We start from the raw sequence: 24,281 nt of genomic DNA on the forward strand, positions 1-24,281 counted from the left end.
CAAGAGTAGTTTAAAAAAGTATACATAATAATCTTTAGGGAAAAAACCCACAAAAATCTTTCCACCATTTTTTTTCATCTCTCACAATTAAGTCTGACAGATTAATTATTTAGCTAGAAGCAAGTCTGACAAATGCTTAGCTATCAACCATGTGATATTGGGGATGCCCCAACACTGGCAGTATTCAAGGCCCTGTTGGATAAGGCCTTGAGCAACTCGCTCTAGTGGGACGTGTCCCTGCCCATGGCAGGGGAGTTTGGGACTAGATGGTCTTCCATGGTCCTTTCAACCCTGAAAATTCTATGATTCTGCCTCTACTAAGGTCTTTAAAAAATAGTATTTTTTACTGCATTTTTATGTGACATGAACACACAGTATTTGCTGTATTTATTTCTTGATTTCTAAAACAGTCATTCCAATAGTTAAGAATATATAAAATGTGTGCTTTTCTACAGATTCTGTAGCTGTTACGTAAAAGATGATTTGATGACTTCATTTTAGCTAACATAAATTTAGTGTGCTTATGCCAAGGAAAACTGATCTCTCAAATTATTAATATTGATGGCTACTTCTCAAACCTGAAAAGGGATTCCACTGATCTCACTTTTCCTTCTTGGTGATGCCAGTTCCCTCCATCACATCCACCAACTTCTATCCCTCTTATTTCTCTACCACTTATTTTATGAAGTTCTGTATTGAAAACATTGTTGCTGAACTTCTCTTCAGTTTTTATATTCATTCTCCCTTGTACTCCTAATGTTTAACAGAACTCTTCTTCTCTCTCCCAACTCCCCATACACCTATTTACAAATTTAAGTTGGCTTTGTATTTCATATGTAAATGAATATTTGAGGTTTGTGTTCTCAGCACCTGTTCTCACAGTTTACAGCACTTAGCATAAATTAAACCAGAATATTACAGAGACTGTGTAATAGACATTCTTAACAATCTGTCAAATGATGATTTTAAGTAATGTTTCATATCACAAGGTGCTTTTATCACCTAATAAGAGTTGAATTAGTGTGTTTACATTGCTGGATCACATTTCTAGTCAATCAACTACCAGAACTCAAATAATTAAACTTAATACAAATCAGTACTGACCTTTGTAATTCTGAGCAAGAAGCCCGTAAGATGATTCTCCAGAGGGAATGAAACCTTTTCCTTCAGGACACAAATCAGTAAATTCAGCTGGGAGTGAGAGAAAACAAAAAATCATGTCATTAAGAAAAAGGTACTCACACATGTATGTGCTACTTATGTGTTTCAGAGTATTTTGAGAAACCTGCCTTATTTTCATCTATCAGGCAATCATGCACACCCTTAGCTAAACAGGGCATGTTAAATGATACCGCCTGACTTTCCTCTGCTCTCCTTTTGCCAAGCTAGCCTTGACAAAGCTAGCTAGGGTACCCACAGCATCACAGAGCTCCACACAAACTCATTTCTCTTGCTCCTAGGCAAGAGAATGTAGACCTTACTTGATTTCATGGTGCACTGCAGCTATAACAATACCAGTAGCCAAATTAACTTAATTAAAGCTAGCAAGGGCCTCTCTGAGCTATACTGCAAGCTGTAATCCAGACATACCCCGACTGAGATACAAACCTCTGTTCACATTCTTCAGTCCTTATATAGGAAAAAGACTAATTGACTGCAACAGGAGAACATGGTGTGGATTACAGAGGGAAATTATTTCAAGTGTCTCGAAGACTATACAGAATCAAATAAACCTATCAAAGCAAGGAGGCCTCTTTTTTGTTATGCATTTAATTTAAGTTTCACTGATTCGAAGGTATAGTTGAAACAGGAATTGAACATAGTGATGCATTTGTATTCTTTAGCATTTTATCTCAAAAATTTTACACATGTTCTCTCTTATGTGATTTTTCCCAGCTAGATTCTGAATTTCAGTCATCACTGTTTACGTTTCAAGTACTGTTTTCAATATTTGTGACAAATATCATATGGTTATTTTTGTCTAATTTACTATTTAGAGGTTAAAAAATGGTCTGCTGACAACATGATCACCTGAATTTTTCAGGAATTAGCAAAATGTAAAACTAAGGTTATAAATGAGTAATTCATAGTGCTGTAGAAATAGCTTTACAAAGAATAGCTGCAGACTCAGAAATGCTGTAATGCTTCCCTTTGTTTTCCATCTTGTAGAAAAAAAATCTAACGTTACCACAGCATCTGGAAAAAGCCTCTGTGAGAACCTAGCTTTCCTTAAAATCAGTTGGAGTTAATGCTGTTCAGTAACAGGCTCTTCTTATCCCTAGAGCAACTGCAGAGAAGCCAGTGGATTTACACCAGGTAAGAATTATTCTTATTAACCTTTCCTCCGTGGAAGGTTCCCATGAACAAATCATGACTAAATACTACAGACTACGGGATTTAATGGGCAAGCCTTCTCTGAAGGCAAAAGCACATTACTGTTAACATAAACACAATGCTTCAAAAGCTTGCAAAGAGACATGGAGGCCCCTTCTTACCAGTTCCAATGACAGGACATGGGAAGATTTCACAGTTATCACCCCAGCCAGCACCCAAGGTACAGCAGCATTCTTGTTTGGTTACATTGGACGTAAGCACGTTGTCACAGAAATTAGCATCATTCAGATTGTAGTAGCACTCCTTCTTTCCATCTTCATGTTGATCGGTCTCTCTTGGCATTTCTAAAGGAGAAAAGAAAATATAAATCACACAAGACAACATATGATATGAATCAGTCTTACAGGAGAATGAGAAGAGCAGGAAAGAAAATGGTTGAGAACAAACTTTGGTCTAACTTTTTAGTTCTTAGAAAGAATGATGGAAGTTGATAACCTTCCTTTGGTTTTTTCAGACCTGTTCTCCAACTTGGCCACAAAGGGATCCCTAGACCTTTGCACTTCTGTAATTTTCAAGCAATGCCTGAAGTACTTGCTCTCATGTTCCACTACCTAACAACCATGCCCAACTACTGACACAGTGCTTTTTACATATGAATCTGGAAGCTCTTCACAGAGGGAAGCAAACATTACAATCTAATTTTTCAGATAAAGGAGCTAAGGCACAGACTGAAAAAGACACAATTTTCAAAAGAATAAACATTTACAGTCCCTTTTAATTTCACTGGGAAAAAAGCATGTTCCACATTTGAATATAAGGCACTTTATGATTTTTGCAAAAATAACTTACTGACTCCATGGTAAGCAGAGGAATATAATGCAGATGTTAAGTTAACTGACTCTGTGTTTTCCTTTTAAATAGGCATCCAGCCAAGAAGTCAGATTTATTGCCTTAGGCAGCTGAGTGGGTCCTCTCACAATATTTATACGGACCGGAGGCAAAATAGTCTGTCCCATAGATCCAATAAAAGACCCTATTAATAGGCATTCCTAAAGTACACCAAGAAGTGAGTTTGAAAAAAAATACCTAGTTAAAGCTTCTGTATTTGCAGTTTCTGTCTACCTAACTTTGCACTTCACAGAAATTTTCATCAAGAGCTCAGAAGTGGGAACTACCACATAAAATTGTTATTCACACTTGATTGATATGAACAACTTTTTTCAGGCCATCAATAAAGTCACCAAGTTCTAAAATTACATATGCTCACATTTATTAATCAAACCCAAAACTTTGTTTAGGAATATTAGATAAATCTTGAGATGACTAGCCCATTTCCTTTTTATCTAGGGAAATAATTCTTCATGCTTAACACTTAACAAATGTCTAGCTCACAAAAAACCTACTAAAAATTATTGCATGCTGGCCGATTTTCAATTCCTCGAGATTTCATTCATTTCTCTTCAGGTTCTTGCACAATAAGCCAGGCATATGACATTTCTCAGGCAATGCAGGTATCCAGGAAAGAATCAGAATCTTATTTTATACCTGCGTGAGAGTACATTTCCAGATGCTACTGCAGCAAATGCTAGTTTCATGGTGTTGTAGGAAAACTATAGCATATTTGTTGTCATCAAGCCATGGCAGGATGACTCACACAACTGGAGTGTTGCAATGAATGGTTATAAACTCCTCAGAAGAGATAGACAAGGAAGGAGAGGTGGTGGGGTAGCCCTGTATGTTAGGGACTGTCTCAATTGTCTGGAACTTAATGATGAAGACTATAGGGTTGAGTGTTTATGGGTAAGAATCAGGTGAAAGGCCAACAAGGCAGATATTCTGGTGGGAGTCTGTTACAAACCACCCAACCAGGATGCAGAGGGAGATAAAATCTTCTATAAGCAGTTGGGAGAAGTCTTTCGATCACTGGCTCTTGTTGTGGCCGACTTCAGCTTACTAGATGTCTGCTAGAAATACAAGACAGCAGAGAGGAAGCAGTCCAGGAGGTTTGCAAAATATGTGGAAGATAACGTCCTGACACAGCTGATGAGAGAGCAAACCAGGGGAGGTGCCCCGTCAGACTTGCTGTTTGTGAACAGAGAAGGACTGGTGGGTGATGTGATGGTCAGAGGCTGTCCTAGCCAAAGCAATCAGAAAACTATAGTGATTTTGATTCTTGGAGCAGTAAGGAGGGGTGCCAGCAGAACTGTCACCTTGAGCTTCCAGAGGGTAGACTTGCACCACTTTAGGAGAATCCCTTGGATGGCAGTCCTGAGGGGTAAAGGAATCCAGGAAGGTTGGATGTACTTTGAGAGAGGAATCTTAAAGGTGCTATAGGCCATACCTACGTGGTGAAAGACAAGACAGCAGGGAAGACCAGCCTGCCCGAACAGAGAACTTCAGCTAGAACTCAGAAAAAAGGTGAATCACCCTTAAAACCAGGGAAGAGTAACTCTGGAGGACTACAAGGATGTCAGTAAGTTATTTGCAGAGAGCATTTTAGAAGATCAAAGCTGAACTAGAACTTAATATGGTTACTTGCATAAAAGACAACGTGTTTTTTGTTGTCATCAACAACAAAAAAACAACAAAAAGGAGGGCTAAGGAGAATCTCCATCCTTTCTTTGGATGTGGGGGGGGAAACATAGTGACAAAGAAGAAGGAAAAGACTGAGATACTTAATGCCTTTTTTGTCTCAGTCCTTATTAGTGAGAACAGTTATCCCCAGGGTACCCAGCCCCCTGAACTGGAAGACAGCAATGGGGAGCGGAATGAAGTCCCAGTAATCCAAGAGGAAATAGTTAGTGAATGACCTGCTATGCCATGTTGACACAAGTCTATGGGGCTGGATGGGATCCACCTGAGCTACTGAGGGATTTGGCAGAAATTCTTACCAAGCCACTTTCTGTCATTCAACAGCAATCCTGCCTAACCAGGGAGGTCCCAGTTCAAATATGACACCCATCTATAAGAAGGATAGATATGTATAAGGAAGGAAGACCCAGGTGAAAAAATGGCTGCATGGCTCAGCCCAGATAATGGTGGTAAATGGATTTAAATCCAGTTGGTGGCCAGTCACAAGTGGCGTTCCCCAGGGCTCTGTATTGGGGTAAGTCCTGTCTAATATCTTTATCGATGGTCCAGAGTAGAGGATTGAGAACATCCTCAGTCAGTTTGCAGGAGGTCACCAAGCTGGGTAGGAATGTTGATCTGCTGGAGCATAGGAAAACACCGCAGAGGGAACTGGACAAGCTGGATCAATGGGCCAAGGCCCACTGTATGGAGTTCAACAGGGTCCTGCACTTGGGCAACAACAACCCCATGCAGCACTACAGGCTGGGGGAGGTGTCTAGAAAGCTACCTGGTGGAAAAGGTCCTGGGAGTGCTGGTCAGCAGCTGGTGGAACATGAGCCAGCAGTGACCAAGAAGGTCAGTGACATTCTGGCCTGTATCAGAAATAGCGTGGCCAGCAGTACCAGGGCAGTGACCACCTCCCAGTACTTGACACTTGCGAGGCCACACCTCAAATCCTGTGCTTAGTTTTGGGGCCCTCAGTATAAGAAGGATAATGAGATGCCGAAGCATTTCCAGAGAAGGGCAACAGATCCGGTGAAGGGTCTGGAGTACAAGTTTTAAGAGGAGCAGCTGAGGAAACTGGGGCTGTTTAGCCTGGAAAAAGCAGGCTCAGGAGAGACCTTCTCGCTCTCTACAGCTAACTGGAACATCGTAGTGATGTGGGGTTTGGCCTCTTATGCCATGCCTCAAATGAAAGGATGAGAGGAAATGGCCTCAAGCTGCTCCAGAGGAAATTTAGGTTGGATATTAGGAAAAACTTCTCCACAGAAGGGTGGTCAAGCATTGGAACAGGCTGCCCAGGAAAAGTGTTTAAGTCACCCTCCCTGGAAGTGTTCAAAAAATATGTGCTATCTGGGGACGTGGTTTAGTGACAAACATGGCAGTGCTAGTTAATGGTTGGGCTTGATGATCTTAGGGTCACTTCCAACCTAAACAGTTCTGTGATTCAAAAATACCACTTAAAAATAATGATTGTGAGGTGGGAGCTTGAAGATAGTGATTGTCCAACAAATGCTGAAGGAATTAAATGAACTACAGCTCTTGCTACTTCAGTCCTGTTATCACTGCTCACCCACATTCCCTCAAGCAGATGGAGTAAGGCAACTTTACTGAGCATGAAAATACTAGATCCATTTTGAGGAAAGCAGGTTTAATAATGCCAGTATGGATTGCACTTCAATGGTATAAACGTGTGTAATAGTTCTTTTGTCTCTGAATTCCAAACTGACAAATGGAATTATTTCTAGTTTCCTCAGAAAAGTGACTTGAGTTTTGGGATGCTCAGGGACTGGCAGACCCTCTATTCAAATTTAGCATAGCATTGCCACCTACAAGGCAAACTTTCCTTTGCAGTTTTGCCAATATAACTAAGTTGTACATTAAAAGAAACACCCAGCTGGGTGCTTATTTCAGCTTTGTTAGTTTAGCGTGTGGTCAACCCTCATCAGATAATTACAGTTTTCCATAATGTTCTGAATTGCATCAATTGAGGTGGTTTTGTGGTATCAGTTGCTATCCAATAGGAACTACGTTAAGACTATCATGGCACAGAAATGCAGATGAAATCTGCCATTCCAAGGTGAGAGAGCAGTACTTCAGACACCCAATCATACATTTGCCATCTGTCTAACTGAATCAAAGCCAAATTTTCAACAGGAGAGAAAGCATGGCAGTTTTCATCCTTTTTACCAGAGAAAGAACACCAGAAGCTGCCCTGTGAGGAAGGGGAGACAGTCTCATGTCCTTTTTTATTCCCATTTTACATATGATGTGTTGATTTCTCCTCCCATTATCTGTTCAGCAGCTTAAATGGCTGTTGTTTACACAGCTGTGACTGAGGGTTAGTCAAGCAGGCGTCATGACTGTTTGGAAAAGCAAATGAGGCAAATGAGACACAAATCTTTTTTTTTTTTTTTTTTTTTAAACCAAGACCAGTCTGTGTCTACAGGTTTATAATTTCTCTTTCACAGATTATTAACCATTTAGTAAAAAGGTTGGTTTTGAAAGTGATTTCACTAGGTATATTGAAAAATATGATAGGAAATGGATACTTATTTTTGTATTGTTGCTTCAGTTTTTTTGTTAGAAAATGTACAATATCTGTCTACCTAAAATATGCTAGTACGGGAACGTAATTTTATCATATTCTTGATACAACAGCCTATATGAGAAATTCTGTATAGTTGCTGAATGGTTGAAATCTGAAGTATTTACTAGAAATAGTTTTATATACCTTAGACTAGCCTTGATTCAACAATATGCTTTTGCATATGTTTGATGCAAAAACGTGCAATAGTAATATGTAATAGTAATATGGGATTCAGTGGATAGCCTGGATATTAGTGTATGCTCAGACTTCAGCATACACTGAAGTGTTTGTCTAATATTATCCTGCTAACACTTTGATCTGAAAAAAACACAAAACGTGTAGAACTGATGGATCTTCAGGTTGGATATTAGAGAAAGGTTCTTCACCCTTCTGAGTGTCTTTGAGTACCAGAACAGGTTCCCTGGGAAATGGTCACGGCACCAAACCTGACTGAGTTCAAGAAGTATTTGGATGGTACTCTCAGGCACATGGTGTGACTGTTAGGGATGGTTCTGTGCAGGGCTAAGGGTTGGACTCAATGATCCTTATGGATCCATTCCACTCATCACATTCTTTGATTCTGAATTTCAGAATCTGATTTTCAAAAATCCAGTAAAAATGGATTTGTATGGGCCTATCATCAGGGTGAACTTGTCTATATTTCTCAATTGACTTCACATGTGACAAGCTGCAAAACTTAATGTGTGTGTGTGTGCAGTGCACATGCATATCCAGGTGTTTTAGGAATCTTCTGGCCTGGGTTATACAAGCTGTGTGGTGTTCACCGTTAACACCCAGCATATTGAAGTTCCCCACAGGGACAAGGGTAGTTGATTTGGAGGTGTCCATTACTTTCTCAAAGATTGTCTTGGCTAGATGGTCTATTGTAGGCTCCCACAATGACATCCACGTTATTTGTTTGTCCTTTAATCCTTACCCAGAAATTCTCAATTGTGCGATTGCCATCTGTAAGCTCCATGCATTGCAGCCCCTTCATTACATACACCATCTCCCGCCTTGCCTGAAAAGCCTGTAACCATCCAACATGGCACTCCAGTCACAGGACTCATCCAACCAGGCCTGGCTTATGCCAATGACATCATATCTCTAGAGGTGACTGGGCCAAGGCTTCGAGCTCATTCTGCATGCTGCAAGCATTGGTATAGAGACATTTCAAGTGTGGGTCACCGTAGCTGACACCTCACTAAGCAGACTGAGGGATCTCACTAGCAGTCAGTTCCTTAAGTTTTGGCATTCCACCCCAAACCATACCTGTTCTGATCCTCAAATATACACTATCCATTATTGCTTCCATTATGCATTTAATGCAGTGAGACATGTTACTAATATATTAGTCTCTATTAGTAGTTTAAATGCATTCTGCAACATGCAACAATTAAACCCACAATTATAGGTATTATTACGTGAACTACATTGAGCTTGGTAATTGACAGAAATCAATCACAAATGGCTTTATATAGCTTGTTAAAAGAATAAATGAGAAGAATTTAACCTAACCCATGCATTTTTTTCTCTCTTACATACAAAGATGTATATAACAGCAAATTTTCATCTCGTATAGAATAAAGTTATTTCCTCCTTTTCTTCTTTTTGAAGCATTTCCTACATTTTGTGAATGGCAGGCTGGAGAGGAGGGGAATGAGACAATCAAACCTTGCACAATTACTTTTTTTGTTGGTTTTTGTTGACTGGAATGTGACAATATGGGCTTCAATTCCTTATACGTACACTGTTAGGATTGTTTCAAGACACAGCTAACAATAGACAAATTTAGAGCAAGTGAAATCTAAATAAAAGGACGTCTCAATAGCCCTAATGATAAGAAAAGTGTTAACACACAGCACTACACAAATCTAACAGCCTTTAATGACATGGAAGAAACGTCACAAATTAAAGTAACATTTGAGCAAACTTCACCTATTTGCACTTCATAAGAGCTGGACAAACTCTTCTTTATGCACAAAAATACAGAATGAGAAATAAGCAAGAGCTGAGTAAACCATGTTGAACGATGGATATCTGCAACAGTATAATGAAGATTAAATTCTTCCTTCCTGAAAATAGGCAGGTGCAAGCTGACACTGACAGATGATGTCCACATGTACCACAGGAGCTCCCAAAGCACCATGCCCAACTTGAGTATGTGCTCATTAAGGGCAGAGGATGTGTGGTTATCCTAACAGTCTTTGCAGCAAGTATAGTTTTTAAGAACTAACAGCAGTCTTTTCTCCTTTTACTTTGGAAGAAAAGAGAATAGGAAGATCTTTGTCCCTGGTACAGCCACTTTGCCTTATTCTAGTTCAAGAGCATATAGTGTAAAGTACTCAACACTAGATCCTTCCGATGTCCCCCTTGATGACCTTATCAGAGAAGAGACAAAGATAAAGCATGGGTTCTGTTAGAGCCTGATGAAGGCTGGAGGGGAAGGAGGAATACTTTCTTTCCAAACTGATCACAGCAAAGCTATGTTCACTGCTGACAACAAAATGGAGTTAGTACTGACAGTAGAGTACCCATCTGTTGACAGTACAATCAGTCACACTCTATTTTTCAGCCGCTTCCTCCCCACAGTTATGTTAAGGTACGTGCTCAAATGTTCCTTGGACTTCATGGCTCACGTCCTCTACTAATTTTGTAGCTTTGGCTTTGTTTCATCAAGTAGTTGAACTCTCCAGAGTACTACCTCCTCACAGGACAAAAACGTTTGTCAATCAGCTACTAATGATTGTGTCACAGGCAATTTCTTGAGTGCTGCTGAGCTCTACCTTCACTGATCTAAATACTTGTCACAATTAGGTCACGGATCTTTCAACCTTGTTTACAAGTCTGAAAGACCATGAGTGACAGGAGAAAATAGCCACAACATTGGAAACTGTAGAGTCTACATCCTGGCACTAGAACCAAAGCTTTCCAGAAGCTAGATCAGCCTGTAGTGTAAGAACAAAATAAGAAAAAATACCAAGATTTGCATTCTGGAGGAGAAAAAAAAGGTGTCCAAGTAAATATTTTCATTTCTTGTACTCTGTTGATCCTTATTGAGGGCTTGTTCCTTTCTCCAAAATGGATCAGTGTAGAACTGTGAAGGCAGCTTTCCAGTAGTATTTTTAACACAAAAAACACTTGATAAAAAACCCTCACAAATCAAGTACAATGGACTAGTGGGGAAAAAAGGAGTAAAGTAGGCAAGGACCCTCAAACAGTCACTCTTTGAGTGTCTGACAACAGCAGGAGATTGTCAACAATTTAGTGGTTTGGGTTTTTGCTGTCCCCACCATGTTTTCTTAGGACTTATGTTAATACTAGATAATGCTAACAGGATATCACTATATACAAATTCTGATTTTAAAAATATGCTCCCTTAAACATTGTCCAAGCATACTAGTGGATGTCTGTAAAAATGTGAACAAAAAATAAAATCACTCAGGCCACAGACTTGATTCCATATCACATTTCGTTATTACAGTACAGCAAACAAGGAACTGTTTACTCTTAACTGCTGTAACAGTTCATCATTATTGCCAAGTCTGTTGATATATAACATTTAGAAGGTGTTTCTGCTATGTTTTCACTGCTAATGATTCACTGATTAAATATTCTGTCCTAGAAAAACCTCTTCTCATGCACGCACTTCCAAGAAGACAAAGTTTTAAATTTTTCTGTTGTTGTTAAAGCAACACCAGCACTTAAACCAACTTCGCCTTTCCTGTGGTTACATATGCAGTGGAAATAATGGCAAGCACGCAAAATTCCACTCGCATTTTACCTGGTGAGGTACGGAAGCGACACTGTCCGGTCATTGGATCGTACTCCTGGTTTTCATCAGAGCACAGACACAGGAAAGAACCATCAACATTTTCACAGAGGGCTTCACCACATACTCCGCTCAACATTTCACATTCGTTCACATCTGGGGAAAAAAATCCAAACCATAAATTGAGACCTATTACTGACAGTTTGTTCTTTTATCTGCTGTATCTCTGCCAATATTGTCTGCCAGATTACTGATGTGATCTCTAGGGAAGGATTAAAAACTCACTACTACCTAAGTGGATTCATAAACAAGTAGTCAGTCCTTTGAAATAAAGGTCCCTGAAAGCGACAGTTTATAGGCTATTAGTGATGATTAGGTGCTACTTGTAGACTTTTTTTTCTTTTTTCTTTTGGTGTTTCTCATTTTTAAATACTTGCTTTTCAGTGTATCCTCTTCTTGGCATTTAATATTCAGACTAATTTAATTCGTTTTCTTGACCTATTATCAAACTCTCACTAAACTCGAGGAGCACAATTAAGAGGTTTTGGTGTGATTCAGACTGCACTATAAAAAGAGAATTAATTTTCCTCCTCGAGATCCCATTTTCGTTGTGAACAACAAATCAGTGCATTCCCCAGCCCCACTGTCACCATATGCCTCTCATATGCATTGCCTCACAGGCTGGTCTGGAACCCAGAAGAGTTATGCACAGGTCACCCAGGGGCCCCTGCCAAACACTGCAAAACTCCTCATTCCACATATTTTTAACTTGGATTCCATACACCTGCTAACCAGTCTACTCTGAAATGCTTGCTTGATTGATAGGAGAGTTGACTGTATTTAAGCAAGGATTACCAAATATTGTCAGGATTATTTAACTTTACTCTCTTTTGCGAAAGTGGACATCTGAAAATCTACTTTGTCTACTAATGACAGAATCTGTAAATGATAATTTCTGTATCACAATTCAGAAATCTCTATAACTGAGTGTGGTCTAACATATAACTTGTGAGGCAATGCTTCATCAATTTTACCTCTTGCCCAACAAAATCTACCCATATGAATAAATGTTATTTTTGTATATTTTTATATAAATATGCATTTTAACTTAGAGTTTGCTCAACACTTTAAAAATATACTTATGTTCTTCTTTATACTGGGTTTCTCTCATAAGGAACAAGTCTTCTTTGGGGAACACTGCCTAGTCAGGAACTAGAGACTTACTTTTTTCTAAAACTGTTTTTGTAGATAACTGGCTTCAAAATTTATAAGAATATTTCATATTATATTGTGTATTCAAGATAAAATAAGCTAATATATTATAATATGGTTTTACTTCACTAGGAACTCAAAACTAAATTTAGCTCCATACCAGCTTTTCCTTTCCCCCTTTTTTTCCCTTTCTTTGCTTCATTTGTTTTCTTCCATGAAAAGTTACTGCATGCCAAAATATGCATTGGTATGTTGCAAGCTAAGTGCCAAATGGCATAAAGAATTTTGTAACAAAACTATTTAATATATTAGAAAACGCATACAAACACTCTGTAAAACTTCTAACTCCTCCTCTCTGTTTGACATTCCGTTTAAGTCTCTGTTCCTGGTAAATGTGTTTCATCCTGATTCTGGCTTGAAGAAATTGCTTAATGAATACCTTTCCTTGATCTGGTATTAATTTTATATTAGAAACTTGTGCTGCCTCAGACGGTTCTCAGGTCCAACCATCACTATTAACAGCAGATCTGGAAACCTACTACTCACAAAGAAATGTGCAGTATTTTCACATCTACAAAAATCTCACATAATTTCATGGTGATAGGTGTCTTTCCTGGAGCTAGAAGCCAGTGTTAAGATCTGTTCAAATACGTGCACCTAAGGAGGTGCCATCTAATTCAGCCTGGCATTTCTGGCAGGAAATGCCAGACACTATTTCCTGCAGGGGTAGTGCAGGGTCCCGGTTATTCAGCTAAGGCACAAAACAGATGGTGCACTTGAATAGGCTGAGGTATTAAATTCAACCTATTATGATTTATATTTGTGAATGGTCCTGACATGCAGAAACAGTGAGGTTTCTTGGGTTTTTCAAAGGAGATAAAATGAGTGGCTCAGCTTACTTGCTGTTGGCTTCCATTTGTCCTAATAGCAGGTTCTCATTAAATAGATACACAGTTAAGTTTCCATCTGGCACAAAGTTCAGTCAGTAAAGCACAGCTCAACCTCATTTTACTAGTAAGTGGTATAACTTTAACAAAAAATGACAGAAAATTAAAATGTCCTTGTGAAATGAGTTCTGTTTGAATGCTGCTTTTTCATCCCTTGAACTTCACAGCAATGACTACTTGCACGTAAAAACTCACCTGTACACCCTTGTCCATCCTGTGTGTCCTGATACCCTTGGTAACAGAGGCAACGGTAGGAGCCATCCATGTTTTCACAGAACCCGTGACTGCCACATACTGTGCCATTTGCACATTCATCCACATCTGCAAGGAAGAATTTTCACATCAGACAGGCTGCGTGACAGCCAAAGGCAGACATTCGTGAAGTGTGCAGAAAACTAACAGACAGGCCATTTTTGCAAACAGATGCAGCAACATGCCTCTACATCTTGGGAAGCAACACACAAAGGACAAGACACAAAAATTTGCACACATACTATTTAAGAAATTGTTTCAGTGTTAACTTTGCAGGAAATATGTCAGACAATGGTTTTGGTCAACTGTCCTCACCCATCTGTTTCACCAAACCTGCCAACCAATGATACATAATAATAATGGCCAGTCTTTCGCGAGCGAAGATCCGGGGAAGGTCTTTCCACCTTCCAGCCTGCGCATTGGATTTTTTAGGTGAGACACAGTGTGCGCGGAACTGAGCCCACCCTTTAATCCTAAGGTTCATCTGCCGGGACCAAGCGAGCTTGGACGGTGGCAGCGAGGTCCTTAGGACGTAGGTGGGTTGCCTTTAAGGGCTAACGAGCCCCACCTGCCCGGGAGTGGCCCTGACCGGGAATCGAACCCGGGTCTCCGCGGTGACAGCACCGCGCCCTTACCACTAGACCACCATTATTTTTTTTTTTTTTTTTTTTCAATGATACATACCACATAATAAAGCCACGGCTTAAATAATCTCTCTGATTGACTTACAGACTCTACCAGTGCAGTATTATGCAGTCAACAGCACCTGCAAAACTGAACCCACTGTGCCTAAAAATGAGTTCAAGGGTAGGGCTATACCCACCCTGTGCAGAAGTGCTGCACAGATCTCATTCTGGCTCCCATCACAGAAGAGAATTTCATGGTCTAAGTGGTCAGTATCTGTGGACTGAGCCTTCTGTCTTTAATCTTGTAAATTTACACACACAAATAATCTTACTCAAGTAGGCAAAGTAATCCCAATGCCTGCATGCTTTCTATATTGTCCCTTTCATTTGTAGTTCCTGTTTGTGGTTTGCTGGCCTTGGGAGTAAGAGTTACTTGCATGAGTAAGTCTGTTCTTTGACTCAGCTGCCCATCATACTATAATGAAGCAAAGCTGCTTGTGGCAGATTATGGTTTATTTTCGTAAGTGTATGACAAGTGCAAGGAATGTATTATTTTTATCTCCACTTAAAGAAAGACCTAAACCCAAAGCCCTGACCATCTGTGGTCATTAAAGATGTCATGGTATGCTTTTCAGGAGGAAGAACATGAGCTGAAACAGGGAACCTGCCAGGATACTATGATTAGTACCTTCTTCCTTTTAAATTCCACTGCAGTCTGAAGGAGAGAAAATATTGCTGTATTTCTTTCCTAAAAAGCATTATGACATAAAATAAGGTTGCTGTCCCCTTGCTTTCTGCAGAGTGCCTCAAAGGGTAACTAAATTTTAAATGGGGAATAAAGGGATTTGTTCTTGATTTATCTGAGTACTTATTAATTATGTTTAATTCTGTACATTACAGTAGCCCTTCATATGATGGTACCTGCCATCATACTACCTCCAGTGAAGGCCTTAGGCGCTCCCTGAACTAAAGAGCTGGTGGGACTGCATTGCTACAGAGAAAGGCCTTCTTAGAACAGGTGAGCAGCACTGCTTCTCAGTGTCTTTCTCTTGGGAGAGAGCAGGGCTCAAACATAGTCCTGTCTACTCCTCCAGCTCTTCACAGTTATGTCAAAGAAAGATCTCAGAAGTCAGCAAAGATGCATCTCTGTAAAATAAGATACAGAGGTATCCCCAGAAACGCCAAGGCAGTGGAAAGAATTCAAAAAGTTTATCTATTCATGAGAAACTTACAAAATACTAACAGTGCAGTTTACACACTGTGTTTCAGGGACAAAAAGGGAAAGTTCCTGCCCTCTAAGGGCCCCTTTATCCTCTGTGTTTCTCCCCTGCCTTCCCAAAACTCTAACATGTCTGTTAGAGCCATTTCTCTCCAGCACAGGAGAGAGAGCGATAACACAGCTCTCTGCAACACCCTCTGGATTGCAGAAGGGGAAAAAAACATCTAATCCTCTTGAGAAGGCACTTTGCAGGCTTCCTAAGTGAAAACAAGAATTTTTAGCTTTCCCATTACAAATTCTTCCCCTGACAGTGCTCACCCAGCAAGGACATTTTTCCTTTTAAATTGTGCCTTATGCTCAGCTGAAAGGGAAGTCTTGGTCTTGGAACCAAGCGGTCACAGGCCCCCAAGCTATCAAAATTTAACAGCATGTCATTACTATCTACACCTGTTAGCTATTGTGTTGCCCTCTTGCTCCCCAAGTGTTCAAATTCATCCACACATACTTCCACATGCCACAAGGACAGGCATTTTTGGGGTCTTGAAAACCAGTTTTTCCTATGTGCTGTGGCAGGGTGTGAACAGGTTTAGAATTGCACATAGACTTTTAAGGCCATAAGAGACTACCCACAACCTCTTAAATAGGTTAAAAAACTGTCTCTGACAATTTCAGTACCAATGGAGTAAACTGTGGAATTTTAACATTTTTCTCAGAAAGGCATTTAATTTCTCTTTAGGATGCTTAAGTGGTTGGAAACTTACACCTACTGAACTGATTCACTGGTTAACAACGTTGAGCTAAAACACACAATTCATACAAAAAATGTATGAGCTACATACACCATAATCTAGGCAAAATTTATGAGTATAATTATGATTATTAAAAAAGTACTTGCAGATGGAACTGGCAGAAAAAATTATTTGGTTTGTAAGTTTTGTCAATAAAGATTTTAATAGTCTTTATATCTTGATTTATTAAACAAAGGAAAAATATTGAAAGAATTTATGTTAGAAATGGTAATTTGTATTTGGCAAAGAATACAATAGCCAGTATGCTTATTCTCAAGGAACTGAATATGAAATTTTGGGTGGCTTCTACATATTAAACTTATTTAAATCTACCACAAACTCTCCCTAGTAGAAATAATTCAACAAATAGAGTATACAACATATCTGTATTAAAAATACTGTCAAAGGTGAGAGGTCCAAGTACTACCTTTAATACCTTTTCCTTTTCAAGTCACCATAATGACAAAATTATAAAAAGATGCATGTGGAGTTACTGGGAGAAACAAAATAAAAATTCTTTACGGTTGTGTTTTTCTGGTTCCTCCTTCTTGCTGCTGTGCACTGTACCTGCATAACATATCTGATTTTACTATTTAGTCCCACGTGATCATCAGTTTCACATGTCTAGCAAAAAATCTGAATACTCTATCTCTTATTCAGAAAAGGAATTCAAAATGAGTAAACAATGGTAGATTGACAGCCAGGAATTTAGGACAACAGACAATAGCTCAGTGTTTGCATTTTCAGTGGCCTACATGAGTTGAATAAAAAAAGTTCCTGAGCCACAGAACAATTACTCTGTTAAAAACCTAAGCAGAAGAAACTGCTACTGAAGATTTTGGAATGACCTAAATTATGGAATTTCACTTACTTAAAAGCTAAGTGTTAAAGGAAACAGGGCAATGGATCATGCAGGTGGTTCTTCATAGGTAAACCCAAGGTCATCAACTAAAAAGCTGTAGAAATAAAACTTGGGATTGTAGCAAGTGTCCTAATTCAGTATATAATACAGCCACAGAAGACAGTTTTGTTTTTAAAAAGTACAGTCTAAACATCTTCAATGTATGGGATATTACAGAGAAGGTCCAAGCACCAAATATTTTTCCTTGTCTAGACAGTTCACTCAAAGGACTCTTTTTTACAGCCGGAAAGGACATTTGCTTCTTTAATCACCCCATAAAGAGTGAGGCTTGTAAGTGGTGATTCTCTTGCTACATGGAGAAAATTAAGTGGAAAAAAACTAAATATGAAACTAATATATCCTATGTCTATACAGCAACTAAAGCAGTTCTCTGTAATTACAACCTGTTTTAGAATCCGTGAGTCAGTGCTGTGTGCTTTAATCAAAACTCGTTTGATCTAATGTCACCAAGATGTAAGGAAAGGCAAAAAAATGTCCGCACTCAAGCACACTATTCAACTCAACACTGTGTTCCTGTTTTCTGCCAACCCAAACGAGATGAGGGCATCTCAGCCTCAGGCATGATACTGAGATCTCACTGAAATCTACTCACATGGCAAAGTGTCTGGAAGAGGAGCTGCTTCCTAGAACAGCTCTGTACGGTGATTAGGGAAGCAGAGCTCTGATACTCAGACTTCCAGGGCTGCCTATAACACCCATACATAAAAAGGAAGAAGCAGTGCTTGGAGAGCTCTGGTGGGATGTGTAAGCTTTTTTGGACTGCCTGTTGAAGCAGGCAGTGAAGCCTGGGGCTTGTAGTAGGAGAGAAACGCAAGGGAGCCACTGAGAAACATATGGGATTGGATGTGGAGACAGAAGAGGTGCTTGAGGCAGGGTATTGACTTAAGCATCAGGGAACCTCTAACTTGAGGTTTTGCCAACATGGTTGACTAGCAGCCAATTGGGTAAAACACCATCTTTACATGAACCCCAGAGAGCTTGACAAGGAACTAGGGAGAGCTCTGAGAGCCTCCAGCTCAGAAAGCCTGGCACAGTCAAATCGCTGAGCCTGGGGCCAGGCAGCAGCGGAACGTCACTGCTACAACAAAAGGTTGTCTATACCTTGGAAGAAGACAGAGTCTCCACAGCTGTTCAGTTTACTTTGGCCAGTGGCCATAAAAACTCCATACCAGAACTGAACCACATGAGGTTCTTAAATGTTTTATGTTGTTGTTGTTTCTAACTTTTTTAAAAAAACAAGTCAAACTCATAAAAAAAGAAGACTGGAGATATGGAAAATCTGCTCCCCAGGTACAGAGAGGTGTGTAAATCCAGGAAAATTCCCTCAGGTTCTTTTTCTGATGGTATAAACAGTTATTCTCACTCACTTAACTACAGCTAAATTCACAGAGGCAGCTAGTGTAAAGAACAGTAGCTCCTGCGACTGGAAGCCACATCCTTTCTCAGTACCTGGAATGTCACACATTCCTTTTGTTTCATCTTGCCAATTCGCATGAAGCTGACACCACTACAAATAGTAACACTGATGCCATCAGTGCTCCCTTCAAATGAGTTTTGTCAAAACTCTAGAGTTGTTTTTATTAAAATGACAGAATGGAGAAACTAATTGTGGTGGAAAAGGAGTGCTGCTGCTTCAGAGACTAGAAGTACCCTTGCTTCGCCAAGTTATTAAAATACTTTTCCAAGTGCTGAATATAAAGTCTGATCTGTATTCCATACACAATACCAATTACTTGTGAAGCACATTCAGCTGGTTTTGTACTTGTTTTATTCTTCATTAAAAAGTTCCAAAACTGCTCACAACCCTGGAAATAAGATCTTGTGATTTCATCTTTTTGTATTTAGTACAAGTTTGGCTTTTTTGTTCTAATGGAGATTAACTTTGTCCTATTTCATCGTATGTGATAGCAACCCTTCCCTGGAAACTGTGCTACTTTATTAACTGTTAGAGGTTCAGAGGGAGTGCTGTTTCTGGTACACCTCCTAAAATTAGATGCTAATGACTTCGGGATTTTTTTTGAAAGTTGTGTTTCTATTCCATTCTGTTTAGGTTTTTTTAAATTCTATTAATAAGTGATCTTCCTAACTTTGATTTGAAATAAAGTGCTTAGTTTTTACTAGAGCAGACTGCATTCTTCTTTGACCGCCTTTTTTTTTTTTTTTCAGCTGTGCTCAACAGTGAGGCAAAACACCTGCTACCACTTTTCTAGCAGAGAAATTGAAGGTATCCAACCATATCCTTCCTAAGAACTGGGTGAAATGTATACATGCTGCCAAAATAATCCATGAACATGCTTCGGAATTATCCCCATTACTTGAAATCACAAAATACTGCCTTGTCCGTCAATCACTGGAATAATTCAGATTTGCTCTCTCTAGCCTACTTAACCAGGCTTTTGTGTTGGCAGTAAGAGAATGTTTCTTTCAACTCACACCATGATTACAAAACAAAGCACAAGTTTAGAGAGAAAAAAGAAGTAAAAATATTGCAGGATTTTTTGTAGTTATCAATAATAATTGAAACACAAATATTGTGCTTGATGTCATGCTGTATCTAAATATACAGCACTTATTCCCTTACAGCAGCATAATAGTGTTCTTGCCAGCAGTGTATTTCATTTCACTAGAGATCACATTACGAACTATATGGCTGGTTATGTGCCAGCTCAAATAATAATGCTGTAATACTGATTTTCCTCTGGTATAAGTAGGGGGAGTAAATGCAACAAGTTTCAATACACCTTGTCCACTGAAGGACGAACATTTTCACTATCCCTAAGTGAACTATGAGAAGAGCTGGCCCATGAAACCTAATCACATATGGATTTACTGGCCTATAATTTGGTAGAAAGAACAGTTGCTTACTTCTTGGATGCTTGAGATCCACTACATATAGGTTCCAACACTGAGCTATCATCTACTCAGTGCTCCTCTGCATGCATCTCGTCAAAATGCTACCATAAAATTTCTTTCCTTTCTGAACTTTTCCCACAAGGCTTCTTGTCCTGAACAGTCCTCTCATCCTTAAGAACAGACATTAATCATCCAGTTAGGGGATCGTTTGTTTTCTGTTGGCATCACTGACCACAAAAAGCCTCATAGCTTCTTGGTATCATTGAGCACAATTCTCCTACTTTAAATTCTGTGTAGGAGAACAGCATCACTAGCAACTGTGTGCATTCCATTAGCAACAGGATATATTGTCATGCTATAACCTCATAAAAACCCTAGTCACCCTAAATTCCAGGTTCCTGATTGAAGCTTTTCACCAGTGTTATTACTGGAGTAGTTTTTACAACCTTATATGAAAGATACTTGTATAAGCACACCTGCATACACTTACAAACAATAAGCTGACTTTAGCACTTTAGTTAAGACTTAACTATTGTTATTTACTCCATTTCTACCATTTCAAAAGGCCTGAAGTTCTATCATAGGTAGCATTTCACTACAATTTCTCACTGGAATTACTTCTGTTGTATGGATGCTTAATCTGCATATTTAAAAAACAGCAAGTCTGAACAAGCAAGATTCTGTTGTCTCCCACACAGCAATGAGAACATTCAGGAAGCTCAGGCTTGCTGATAACGTGCTTATGCTTCAAATTAAATAATCCTAAATATTCATGGTAGGAAGATCTTAGCCACTGAAACTTAATCAGAAGCCTGAGTTCCAAACACACTTTACATGCATTTTAGATATATTTATTCCTTCTACCCCTACCATAAGATAGAAATAATTTCCTATCTATGATTATTATTACAGACATCCACTAGTTTCATATATCTCAGCATAAGAATACAATTCCCTTCTTTGCCATCATTAGGTTAGTACTCCTTTTTACCAATTTACTCAAAAAAATGTAATCTAATGTTAAGATAGCAAAATTGTTAAAAATCAAGAAATGTAAAGCACAGATTGTAATAAACATTAACTCCATTATGCTGCCAATTTTCTAAATTTCCTGTTATACTTCCTATGATTCAAACAGCAACATAGCACATCACACATTTACAAGAAAAAGAATGAAGGACCCTTAAGTGGCAGATTTTGGAGTTAGTAGTAGAAGACTGCTCTTCTCACCCAATTAACAACAGCAAATCAATGAGAATGGATTATTATAACTTGTCTCACCTTCACATGTTCGGCCACCTGCAGACACAGAAAAGCCCCGCTCACATATGCACTGGTAGGAACCATCCGTGTTTAGGCACTCCCCATGAGGTGAACAGAGGTCAGACCTCTCACATTCATTGATATCTGAAAGCACAGAGACATTAATAGCTTTGCAGATCATCATATCCTTAATATTAAGCATAAATTCAATTTATCTTAAAAGTAGCTTTTATTTCCAGTAGCAATGGAAATAGCCATGTGAACAGGGCGCTCATTTTCCAGAGCAACCAAATGTCCTGGGATCATTTCCAAACTCTGTATAGGCATCATTATGTTCTGCTGCAGCATATTCTTTCTACAGAACTCCCTGTGATGAAGATGAGCAGAGAGAAGAGTGATTTGTGGGATATCAGCATAAGATCCATCCTAGTCCACACTTCTTCTGTGTTAGAGGAATTCTCAGACAGCTTCATCTGACTGCTTTTTGATTCCTGCACACTAGTCAACTTGAGCATTTGGCTTCACATATTACTAGCAGATTTGGAGTTGCACCTTTCCCAGTAGGCTGATTTTCTATAATTTAAAGCCAAATGGTCTATTTTCCTGACGGAGAATGGGAATGATCCAAAAAGTTTGTTATATGAGAGTTTGTCACCATTGTCTGTTTTGCTGGGTTCTTTTTTAAACTTAAAAAAGCATTTTTCAAACACCACCTTTCAAACTTGTGAATCTGAAAAATAAGTATTTCTTTTTGATTGATACCTCATCTTAGCAACCAATTCTGCCCTCAGAACTTAAAGACTGCATTCTTTCATTAAGGAACTATCGCTTTCATATTAATTACCATTCACATTGTAATTGCACTTTTTTAGTTTGCTTTACAAAACCCTATTAAGATGCATTCAGTACCATGCTGAGATCGAACTCAAATTCGCAAACAAAACTTACACATGTGGCTTATTCATCCATCACCACAATACTAGAATGTCTCATTCTTAACTGTATCTTTTGTTGCTTAGATTCTGTCTGCTGTTACAACCATCCAGAATGTATCAAAGTAGACAGTAATTTTGATATACTAGAGAAACTATGATTTCAATACCACCATCTCAAGACCATGACATCCACTGTGGAATTTTCTTTAGATACAAACTTATTCTAGCCTTATGTAAACCTTCCAGACTTTAGTGTCCTAAAATCATGGCCATGAAGAAAGGGAAGAGGCAGCTTGGGGAAGCTGTATCTGCATGAGGTGCCCAAGAAAAAGTCATTGCTGAAAACTGTGCTTAACACAACACCTACATGTATAAAGTTCTCTTGAATTCATAGCAAATGCAAACCAACAACTACTTCCTGAAGCTCTCTGGAAATTGGGAAGGGCAGGATATCAGCAATGACAAGGACAATACGGCAGTATTCTCAGGACCTACACTGTTCTCAAGACTTAGCAGTCAGTTTCTGAAAACTGCTAGAAAAATACTGGAAACAGAACCAGCTGATTACACAAGGTAGAATGATGTATTAAAAGACAGGAAAACAAAATTAACAACGTTAGGATAATAGAGTATAATAAGTCAGAAAAAGCAAACTGCAGTTTCTCATGTTTTGGACTCTTTTCAACTTTGCTCCTTACCAAAACGCATGTTCCTAATTTCAAGTCTAGTCCAGATTCAACTTGCAGACACTGCATTCTGTGATAAACTTGCCAGTTTAATTCAATAGCTCTCTGTCTGTACTGTCTGTCCCTTAGTTGGCTCATACGTGTTTTCAGTTTTATTATATTTATCCATTTAAAGTATGAAGCCTATATCCTACTACTTTAGATGACAGAGTGAAGAGAATAGAGGGATATCAAAGCTGGCAATGATTTTGGCTTGTGATCAATTCTCTTTTATCTGCTAAAGCAAGGTCTAATACAGCACTTCGTATTCTGAATGCAACATTTCTGGAATTAGAAAGCAGTCACATTCTCAGAACTTTTACAGGGAATTTACTGCTAGAATACAGTCTCTTAGCTCAAGTCTAAACTGTGAATAAGAGAGCAGCCAAAAAAAAGTCCTGGTCCTACAGTCATTTAGAGCACGAACATGCTCTCACTTTCCAGCTCTGATACCACGGTTCCTGTCTCATAAAAATGGATGGCAAAATGGAGTTGTGAGGCATGCCTGGGTGTTGTGCCAACATGAAGTTGGTATCATTCAGAACTAAAACCTGGGAAGTATTTTTCTGGGTTTGGCAATGGCTGACTCAGTCTCAGATAACACATTCTCTTCCTCCCCACCCATCCTCCACAAAGTACTGCAAAGTGTTTTAGAAGTGAGAGGGGTTTATCTAATGTGACTTGACACTAACTAAACTGCTCTTGCTGTTGCATCACTGCTTCAACAACACACAGAAGGTTCTGTTACAATAAAAGTTTCCAGGACCTGGGAAAAGAACAGCACTCTATCTCTGTTAGTTCTAATACAGAATCTCTTTCAAGATGCAGAGGCTGACACTTCAGCCATTTAAAATAATTTTCCAGCATACATTTACAGAGAGTAATACAAAATGAATAAGAAAGTACTACAAATGATAAATTAGTTTTTCTTCCTTAGCATTCCTTAGTCGATATCACAAGTTACACTTACAAACTTGCACATTTATAATAATGATCCAGGTATTTTTTACAGCTATTTCATACCTTGACATCCCCTATTCGCTATCTGCTGGAAACCATCTGGACAAGTGCATTTGTAAGACCCATCAGTATTTATGCAGTTTCCTCTAAGGCAAATATTGCTGTCTTGAAGGCATTCATCAACATCTGAAATGAAAAGTCAAATGTTGAATTAGATGATGTAAAAACGAATGAAACTTTTAATAGTGATACCTTGATACTAACAGCAACTTGAAGCAACTGTGTGCATATGTGGAAATCAAGTTTACTACA

At 39.0% G+C, this 24,281-nt stretch overlaps 1 protein-coding gene across 10 annotated transcripts in view; it reads right to left on the minus strand.

Moving 5' to 3' along the window:
- LTBP1 (latent transforming growth factor beta binding protein 1) overlaps positions 1 to 24,281 on the minus strand; it is a 188,647-nt gene that overhangs the window by 21,646 nt on the left and 142,720 nt on the right. For all 10 annotated transcript variants that reach the window (XM_050315045.1, XM_050315039.1, XM_050315040.1 and 7 more), the window contains 6 exons: positions 24,033 to 24,155; positions 21,368 to 21,493; positions 13,622 to 13,747; positions 11,280 to 11,423; positions 2,496 to 2,678; positions 1,105 to 1,191 (listed from right to left, as the gene is read on the minus strand). In XM_050315045.1, the coding sequence (XP_050171002.1) occupies positions 1,105 to 1,191; positions 2,496 to 2,678; positions 11,280 to 11,423; positions 13,622 to 13,747; positions 21,368 to 21,493; positions 24,033 to 24,155 (789 nt within the window). The remainder of the gene's footprint in view (positions 1 to 1,104; positions 1,192 to 2,495; positions 2,679 to 11,279; positions 11,424 to 13,621; positions 13,748 to 21,367; positions 21,494 to 24,032; positions 24,156 to 24,281) is intronic.

The sequence above is a fragment of the Myiozetetes cayanensis genome, unplaced genomic scaffold (assembly GCF_022539395.1).
Source record: "Myiozetetes cayanensis isolate MyiCay16 unplaced genomic scaffold, myiCay2020 scf2-11, whole genome shotgun sequence".
Classification (NCBI taxonomy): domain Eukaryota; kingdom Metazoa; phylum Chordata; class Aves; order Passeriformes; family Tyrannidae; genus Myiozetetes; species Myiozetetes cayanensis.